This window comes from Astyanax mexicanus, chromosome 10 (genome assembly GCF_023375975.1).
Source record: "Astyanax mexicanus isolate ESR-SI-001 chromosome 10, AstMex3_surface, whole genome shotgun sequence".
Classification (NCBI taxonomy): Eukaryota; Metazoa; Chordata; class Actinopteri; order Characiformes; family Acestrorhamphidae; genus Astyanax; species Astyanax mexicanus.
In genome coordinates, this window is record NC_064417.1 from 28,101,243 (window position 1) to 28,111,291 (window position 10,049).

Sequence of the window (10,049 nt, forward strand, 5' to 3'; positions counted from 1 at the left end):
CTCTACCTCTCCTACTAGTCTAAACTTTGTGTAGATTCAGCCTGATGAATTTGGCAAGCCGAGGTAGTTTTGTGGCTAGGGAGGGGTGGGCGGGACAGACTACTCTTTGCGGTGTTTTGAAATTGGACTGCTGTAGCCATTTCACATGTTCGCTCTCAGTTCCTACAGAATGTACCTTTAAATGATCCTTTAATAATACATTATTTCAACAATAAAGACTGGAAAAGTCTAAAAGCCTGAGAGTCTGAACGCTGATCAAAATATTTGAACACACTGAATTTTGGAGCCCTCAAGCAACACACGTGGCCCCAAGACACATTCTTGAGGCACGGCATTCCTCATCCTTGCAGATCTAGCAGCACTCGGTGGCTTACTGTTACTGCTAAACGAAGGGTTAGACTAGAGTGGAAATGATCTCTGTCGTGTGTGGAGCCACAGTATGAATGCCATTGTTCCACAGCTTAAGTAGTCAGCTCCTTTAACGGTGGCCTCAACAGGCTCTCAGGGCTTTCATCTTACCTTTCATCCCACATCGTGGCCTCATAGGCTTTCGTCACTGCGTGAGGTTACAGAGGAGGAAGTGGCGACGTTGTTAAAGGAAGCTTGACCAGTGTGCGGCTGGAGTTATGGCCAGCATATTCATTTTTGCATGATAGTCGTAACGAAGACAGTAAAACTTAATTCGCTGATTCATTTAATGTGATTTATATGAACACAACTGCACAATTGGGTCACTAAAATGGTGTAGATCGTAAATCCACCATTTGTTTGAATTAAATCTGTTTCCAATATTTACTCAACTACTCAGCATTTGTTGCCACACATACAATCAAACAGAGACATTTGACTCACTATCGGTGTGTAGATTCCCCTCAGGCAACCTTGGATAAACTTGTAGCTCATCCATCATTTTCTGAGCTACTAACTCTGTGCTGGTTGTGTGCTAAACTCTACAGCATTTTTCTTCTCTGTCTTTTTTTCTAGGATTATTTCAAATCTTTATTAGAACTAATATTAAAAATAAGGTTAAATACAAATCTGTTTTATTCACCTTACTATAAAATTCCAAGTAGATTTATTGTGCAAAGTAATGCTTTACCAAAAAGATAAAAAAGAAAATCAATAAAATTAAGGCATTCAGGCATAATAACAAAAAGTTTCAAGTCTAACTAAGATTTTCACCTTATCCAGGCTAACACTGTAGCATCTTTACAGACTTTGTGGTTGTTTTTTAGGAGGCTAAGTGAACTGCTTTCCACACGACCATCTGGATCCACTAATTGGGCTGTAAGTGTGGTCATTTGAAGTGGTCTGCGTGGGCATGTTCCGTGCTAACACTCATTTGTGGAAGTGGACATCAGACAGTCAGGATACAGGTGCAGTTGGAGGGGTGATGAAGGCAGGAGACAGGATAGACTAATGTTTTTCTTGTCTCAAAGCTGGGAAGACGACGATGTGTTATCATTCCGGCTCTGCTTTTCTAAAATATAACTAAAATGGGAAACCAGACTCAGCTGCCTACATGCGGAAGTGAGTCATGCAACTATGTTGGGCTGCAACATGAACAGATTTAACTTGTTGGTTTAATAACACACAACATCATCTCTGTCATGCAAAAATCTATTTCCAAAACTGAAACTGTATAGGAGAAGCCAAACTAAAAAGATTCAAATTAAAGCCAAAAGGGGCATTTATATTGCTCCTTTTATCATGAAATTGGGACACAAAGTGAAAAACAGCTGCAGATTTACATTATGGCAAAAAGTGAAAAATATTTTGCAGAACAGTGACAATATATATATATATAATAACCAATATGGAACTTATTGACAGAGTCAGTACATACGAAAGATATAACAATGGGATTAAGCCTAGTTTTGGGCTACATAGCATCTTGAGTGGGTATTTTCCATTAAAAGGAGTATGATTAGACTTAATTCCTGTCCAGTACATTAAGTCTTCACCAATCTACTACACTCTACATAAAAAGTGTCCTTTGGACTAATATCAATGTCACTGTCACTATCACACAGCTGAGCCATCTCTTAGAGGTATAAAAAACTGCTGGTAAGCCAGTCAATTAATTAAGAGGAGAAAGGTTCTACATTATTGTTGTTACCCAAAAGAAACTTCTCTGAAATAGCAACTACCAAACTGTACATAAAAAGTCAATGCAACATTTTTGGTCAATGAAATTTGGATACAGGGTAAAGAAAACTGCATGATTTACACTCTATCAAAAAGCTAAAAACAACAAAATTAAGATTAAAGATCTTTGGGTGACAGGGATGATACATTTGTCTTTACTAAAATACCCCCCTAAACTAAAAGAGGAATAAACACACATTTCAAGATTTGTCATTTTGTTTCAAGCAGTACAATTTTATTTCACAATACATAAATCAATTGTGAAAGCATAACTGGCCAAGTGCTTGTTTAAAACATACAGTCCTTATTCATGTGTGAATATTCCTATGTATGTTTACAATACCATTGTGGGCTTATTTAACACTGACTGCATAAATGCTTAGATTGTTTGGGTTGTATTTCATGTCTCCTACTTTAATACCTCCTTTTTCAACACTTAGCCAGGTTTGGACAAATTTGGTACAAATCGAAATAAATACTCATAATATAAATAAATAAATTAAACGAAAGTATTTACACAGTAAAACGCGTCATATAAAAATATCACAATAAATATCCGACGTAGACAACAGTGCAAACTCAATCACACCGCTGACGTCACCGCTGCACTCCAAAATGACCAGTTCCTTTTTGTTTTTTTCAGTGCGTTACAGAAATCCACTGGGCCGATCACAGTTCAGTCTCGTAGACTCTTCAAAACGGTCAGACTCTGTACCCCAACTGGCCAGTGGAGTGCATGTGTACGCAGGGCACTCTGGAGAAGTGTAGCTCTTCTTTTCCACTCAGGCCATCTGCTTCAGATCGAGCCCTTCTGCTGAGGTAGAAACTTCTGCATGTTCCTCCTGAAATAAAGCAGACACAGAGAATACAAGAGGTCAAATAAGAACATAGCACTAAGCGTACCGATGCACACATATGGGCCGTGGCATTGCCTAGAGAGTGTGTGTTACAGCTGTGTATTGGCAAGAATGTTATATATGGAATATATTATTCCGAAAACATATTGCGACACTGTAAGCAAGGTGATACATTGCAATGGTTTAAATAACGTAAAAAAACTGTAAACTGTAAGAAAACTCTTAATAATATTATCATATTTATGAAATCTGTGATTATTACGTTATCTCCCACCTTACTGACGATATAGGACAAGACTTCAGTTATGCCCCAATCATTTTTGCTGACCTCTGTGTGTATTGCCCATTGCCAGTATCGCAATACTGTGATTCTGTCATATTCAATTATTGAGGAAGATAAAATACCCTTAATAAGTAAACACCAAAAATTATTGATTTATTGGTGTTTGTTTCACAGAATTTAACAAATAAAACTATTTAACACAAACAAAAAGATGCAATATATATTGTGGTATTGATATTTTGTTATTGTCATTATATGTGGCATTATAGTGACAGGTCTATTTACAGTATATGTAAACTTCTAATTAAAAATTTATAATGTGCTTTAAAAAAAACGATATAGTATTGCATCACAAAATATCGTGATACATCTATATCTATTAATATTTCCATACACCCTTAGTGTGTAGTGGATGTGTGGTTGGTGTGTTTGCTTACCATGATCTGCTCCTTAGTGGTGCGGGGATACCTCGAGTTTAATCTTTTCCTCATTCTCTACATCATACGTGCCTCTCTTGTGAAATCTGTGGAGATATAAAACAAAGTCATATTAACCACTTTGAATCACAGGGATTGCTATTACTCAGTTATTATTCAGGTACTACTCATCCAACTTCAACAAGAGGCATTGTAGTGGCCCGTTCTACCGTAGAAAGTAGATGTAAGTGCTGAAGAACTGACCTGAGAGCCAAAAGGAGCCCAATGATGGTGAGACACAGTGAGGACAGCACCACGGCCACCACGGCGAGCGCTGTTGTGCGGTTGTACCCTTCCTCAGGGGTCCATACAGGCAGCGAGAAGGAGTGACACCTCTCCCCTGAGTAACCTGGGTTACATCTGCACAGAGAGGGGACAGGTTCTATGGTCAGGCTTTAGAAGAATTGAAGAATTCTGATCATCATATGAAATGAGAAGAATCATAGTTGATAGCAAGAACTTCTATGTTAACAGGTAACCTGACCAATACAAAAAGGTCCAAAATCCGATTTTAAGTTACAAGATCCTCAAAAGAAATTTGTTTAGTTTCTCAATTTGAAAATGTAGAAGAAGAACCCCTAAGGTGCTTAGAACTTTTTTCTTGAAGGTCCCTAAAAGCATCTCAATGGGTTGCTCCACAGTTTTAAATCAAATAACCTCCAAAAGTTTATGGTAACCTGTTAACTTCCTCTTAACAGTTTGGTAGAGTTTTTGATGAACTAATCTATAAAACAGACAGTTCATCAAGCACCTTAATGGGTTCCTCCAAAGTTTCAAACAGAAGAACTCACAACATACTTATACTTTTAACAGTGTACAGTAAAAATTGTCATTTTTGTTTAGTATATTCTCTTCTAAGAAGTACTCACATGCATGAAGGACCAATCTTCCTTAAGTACTGGCATGTTCCATGGATGCAGAAGTCCTTATATTTCTTCAGGCACGGATTCCTTTTCTTGCCTTTTCCCTTTTTCTGGCTTTTCTTTTTCTTCTCCTCAGTCAGGACTGTGCTTGGGTCTTTAGGTTTGCTTGAAAATGCAACTGCAGGAGGAAAAAAGAATGTACAGTTGACATAAGCTGGTATTCTGCAAAACTGACAACTAATCCTCTCTAATGACTAATTTATGATCAATATCCATTTTTTTTATTGTTTAAATTACCTCTGGGCATCTCATCATCTCCCGACAGCTCGTACTCGTCTATGTCGTCATCATAGTAATACTCCTCTCCTTCCTCCAGTGAGGAATCCACGTGCCTGTTCTCTTCAACAGGTCCTTTCTCGTCCTGCGCCTCAGACGTTCGTAACAGGTGAATCACCGTGACCTGTGCAGGTTTCTCACTCTCATACCTGTCGATGGATGCGCTGCTAACCAGCGTGAAGGCCACTGAGGGGACAAGAGACAGGAAAAGGAAATCATGACATCAGAACTTATAGAGTATGAATAGAGTTCATGTAGAGTGAAAGCTTTGTTGACTTATGGGCTACGCAATCATCACAAACCAGTTTGTTCAGCACCATTAAAAAATTTGGTTATGTTGGAATGCAGCAATGTGGAAATTGTGGGCTGCTATGCAATATTTGTTTTTTTCTTTTGCTGATACTGACACATAAAGTATAAATGTTATATAAACAGAATAAATCTTTTATATATATATATTTGTAGATTGTTCATTCCATCGCACTCACACTCGAAAATTTTGTATCTCCTTCTTTACGTTTTTTCTTTTTATTCATCTATTATGAATTTGACAGCCGTGTGCAAAAATATCATGATGAATGGACCAATAAAAATACTCCAAAATTACTTGGAATATTTTTTTGTGTTTTTTTAACATTGACTTCCATTTATAAAGTTAGAAAGTTGATATTTTGTAGAAAAGTAAAATATTGTATATTAAATAAAATGCTAAACATTTAACACAGTAGCTCATTCAGAGAGAATAAACTTAGTTTAGTATTTTAAATTACTCAACATAGAATATAGGTCTAATTTAAAGTGATTCAGTTAAATTATATAATATTTGTCTGTTCATATAAATACATTTCCAGTTTTATTGTGCTTTATATCAGTTAAAGGTACGATATAAGTTTATAAAGCTTCTAAATGCAATCGCCATGGCTATTGCAAAGGCAAGTAGGGCTTTATGGTGACTTATGCAACAGGCAATGTGCCAAATACAAATGCCAAAAGCCAGTTTTGTTTAGTTTTGTTTATTATTAATATTTAATTGTTTGTTAAATGTCTTTGTAGTTAGCTTAAAAATGATTTCTTTTTATTCTGTTAGCTTAAATAGAGTGTGTGGAGCCCTAGAAGGCACTGGGCCAGATATTTAAAAAAGCTTGCATGCACAGACACTGATCTAATGCATGAACACACGGGTCAAAAATAAACAGATCATGTTACATAAAGAATATTCTTAAATAAGCTGCTGACCAGCTGAACCACATTGTTGCCCTCTAAGAAAAGAAGGGGGCCAGTTTTAGCAGTAAAAATGTACTGCTGTAGTGACCTGACTGGAAGTGTAGAGGAGTGAAATGAACAATATCTACTTTTCAGGAGTAATATGTCCGTTCACACACGCTGAAATACTGCGAATTATAAACTGAATTAACGCATAAATGGAGTGTGAAGTACTTCTGTATACTCACCCAAAACCTGCGCCAGTAGAACCACTGCAGGAAACTTCATAATGTCCAACTTATTGAAGAACAAATGAGAGAAAATCCTTTAAATCGAGTTAAAACTTCTTTACGTAGGAAGATATTCCACACAGGCAGTCCTGACTTTAATCCGGAATTTTTTCCAACCAGTTCGGAGCAGACAGACAGCCAGACAGGCAGGCAGACAGACTGACAGACGGAGAGGCGCGACAGAAACTCTGCGCTGGTGAAGCGCAAGCATTTAAATACAGCCAGACCCACAGACGGTCAGAGCCCCGCCCACACACTGCCAGAGCCCCGCCCTCTCTGTGTGTGTCTGCCGGTGGTGGAGGAAGTATCCAAATCTTGTAGCTATTTAGTTAAATAGATAAATCCAAGGATAACTGGATCTGCCTGACAGGGTGTCGTCTATCATATCAGAAGAAATAGAATCATTTAGATTCATATTAGACACACAAACTATTTTGCAAAAACTGTTGGAAGCACATTTTTACATTATTTTATGAAACATGCCTCCCACAGCTACATTCTCTGTTATCTGGTCTAATTTAAAAACGCTAAAAGCGGGAAGCTACTCAACACTCATTATGGATTTTTCAGGGCACTTACTCAATCTACTCTGGGCATTTAAATTTAATTTACTTCATTTTCCTCATTTAATGACAGACCAATGGCACCACAGGTAGCCTCTCTCTCCCAGTTAAGGATGATCAGACTTTAGCGTTCTAACTTAAAAAAACATCAGACAATAACAGTATAGTGCTGTTTTATTGTGCACGTGTGTGCATGCGTAAAGTGAGAAATAGAACCGTATCGTTGGCAAGAGAAGACTGCTGTATTTTCATTCTTTAAATTCTGCTAAATGGTGTTCTTCAGTTATTTGTTTCATTTTGAAAGATTCAAAAAACACTATTATATAAATTATCCAATTATATCCTATTAGTCCTACCTATTACTAGCAATTACTTCAATTACTACTCTAGGAGGGTGCAGACTAGAACATGCCTTCATCAATACATATGAAGCCATATTATTCATATTATCACCACCTTTTATTCAAGGGCTGCCTATGCAGTCACAAATTACATTTATTTTGTTTACTACTATTTTGTTTTGTTTACTAGTGGTGTCAGTTAGACCAACCAAAAAGTCTTCAATATGTCCAAAAGTCTGTAAACACCTACTGAAACAAAAGTTCTTCTGACATCAGTGGTAGATACATAAAGTCTTTATACTCATCCACAAAATTATTGGATGGAGCTCCATCATTCCAGAGAACACAGGTTTTATAACTTCTGCCAATGCTTGGTATTTACAAGTTGACTTTTATCCATCATGATCCAGAGCATCCCATTATAAAGGTGATACAATCAAGAGCATGCAAAACGTCAACCACTTCAACTCATTTTACGAAGTACTGGATGGAGACCATCATCATTCCAGAGACCATCATCATCCCAATTTCATTGTTTTACAGTTCAATACTGGGGGCTTTATACCCTGCTACAGTCACTTCAGGCTCATGTGTCACTGTCCAATTTTATTGGCAATACTTTCCTATAAATGTAAAACAAGCTGTGTGTGAAAGTGTATGTAATAAAAAATACACTTCATGGACAGAAGTATTGAGACATATGAGCAATCATCGTTTCTTCTGAAAACAAGAGTATTTAATATAACTTGTTGGAGCAACTGTCTCTACAGTCCAGGCAAGACATTCTGTTAACTTACTAAGGTCAGGATGCTGGATAATCAAAAGTATGGTAGTGAGCTGCAAATGAAGGAATACTGCCATCTAGTGAAATTTATCATGACTTTCCACCCTTTCTCATAGATCTATTATTACTGTATATTCTGTCGTAAACCAATCAGGCTTGATAGTTATTGAACATCCAGAATGAATACAAGAATCTTTGTGTATCTAGCTAAATAAAGAAATGTTTGAACAGTGAATTCCCATTCTCCAGCAATAGTGACTCTGTTTGGCTGAGTAAAGGTGAGGTTTGGTACATTATCCCAACAAACTCTGAAGGCCACCATGTTGCTGCCTAAAAAACAAAGATCTCTGACGTTGTTCTGTGGAATATGCCACCATGATGTTGACAGCAGATTCTTAAAAGCAGCATTTATAGCATTTCTATTTTTAAATAATAGCTCCAAAATTATTGTGCTGTTCTATTCACTTGTGGAAAGTAGAATGGTGTCTCTGTCGTTTGTACTTTGGTTTGGGCCTGCTGCTAACTGCACCCTGTAACTTTGGTGAAATAAATAAACATGAAACATAAGAACATAAAAAACAGAGCTGTAAAAGGGAGCAATTAAAAAAAAATCAAAATAGTCGTACACCATCAAAATTATATAAATCAAACCTGCTAGAGAAAGCCTTTTACAGACTTTGAGGAAGCCAGGGAAGTTGTTAGGCTAAAAGCTTACCAAAGTCAAGGGGTTACAATCAGAGGTGGATTTGGAAGTTCTGGGGCCCCAACCTGCTGCTGCAAAAAATGGTGAGCTTTGTCAGACTTTCTGTGTTGGACTTCCTTTCCTTATTATTTATTTATTCATTTATTTTTGCCAACATTTTGGCCAGCAGGGGGCCCCCTGATCCCTGGTTACAATCTCTTGGGCTAGCTAATCACACTTCACACTAAGCAGAAAGCAATTTTACCTTGTAAGACTTAAGAATAATTGCAAAAAAATACAGTGTTCATGTTTCAGTGCTAAGTTTTGCTATGCTAGACTAATGCTGCATATGTAAATGTCAGTGATTTCCAAACGTCTATCCCCTATAAAATGCAGCAGATTTATGGGTGTTTGGTTGAATGTGGTAAATTTAGCCCCGTCACGTACAGACAGCTCCTCATCTGTGGAGGTGGTGGATATAAGTTCAATGGAACTCCTCAAAACAATTTTTTTTTCTGTGTTGTGTTCAAAACTCTGTTTATGAAAATTTCTCTCATCTAATTAGTGTGACACCCTCTAACTAACTGAGTATTTTTCACACTATAAGGTGGAATTCAAATCCTTTATTTTCCCAAAAATTGTAAGTTGTAAGGAGCAGTAAAGCCACTCCACAGAAGTACAGCATTACACAGGAGTTTCAGTGAAGTTTCTCCAGCACTGAGACTGGAGCAGTATTAACATTAGCCGTTAAACGCTTGCTCTTTTGCCGTTCAGAGGTGAGTATTATTGGCTTGTAGCCTGCTGCTAACCCTAGCTAGCACTGCTGGAGCAGCATTAGCATTACTTGCTGACCGCCCTAAGCGCTAGCTCTTTTTTTGTTCAGAGGTGAGTATTATCGGCCTGTAGTCTGCTTGTTTTCCGTGTTAAACAAGCTACATGGGGCAAACTAGGTAATATCGCCGTGGCTTTCTGAAAGACTTAGGGTTCGTCAGTGTAATGCTGAAAATCTTACCTGGAAATCGAAGTTTACTATAAATCCATCAGCTTAAAATCCATCACTTGACGGTAAAATATTTTTTTTTGTTTTAATTACAGTTTTGTTTACTTAACATTAACTTAGCTTAGCTTTACAGGTCTCGCCACCCAGCGGCAAGACCTGCTGAATTAGAAGAAAAAACACGGTGACACGCCTGTGTCTTACTAGTGTTGTGTGGCGGCTCTCC

At 37.5% G+C, this 10,049-nt stretch overlaps 1 protein-coding gene across 1 annotated transcript; it reads right to left on the reverse strand.

Moving 5' to 3' along the window:
• Window positions 1-2,361: 2,361 nt before the first annotated feature.
• On the reverse strand, window positions 2,362-6,663 carry hbegfa (heparin-binding EGF-like growth factor a). The gene is made up of 6 exons (XM_007229887.4): window positions 6,415-6,663; window positions 4,925-5,149; window positions 4,634-4,805; window positions 3,969-4,124; window positions 3,726-3,811; window positions 2,362-2,990 (listed from the first exon to the last, which is right to left on the reverse strand). Exons 1-5 carry the CDS (start codon window positions 6,452-6,454, stop codon window positions 3,739-3,741), a joined length of 666 nt encoding a protein of 221 aa, XP_007229949.3. The 5' UTR covers window positions 6,455-6,663; the 3' UTR covers window positions 2,362-2,990; window positions 3,726-3,738.
• Between the last annotated feature and the right edge of the window lie 3,386 nt (window positions 6,664-10,049).

Bases quoted from the DNA above. Each gene is read 5' to 3' on its own strand.
- hbegfa (XM_007229887.4), bottom strand. From the start codon at position 6,454: ATGAAGTTTCCTGCAGTGGTTCTACTGGCGCAGGTTTTGG. The intron at 4,806-4,924 runs GTAATTTAAACA...TTCCTCCTGCAG, and splicing joins AGATGATGAGATGCCCAGAG to TTGCATTTTCAAGCAAACCT. The intron at 3,812-3,968 runs GTCAGTTCTTCA...ATATCTCCACAG, and splicing joins GGGCTCCTTTTGGCTCTCAG to ATTTCACAAGAGAGGCACGT.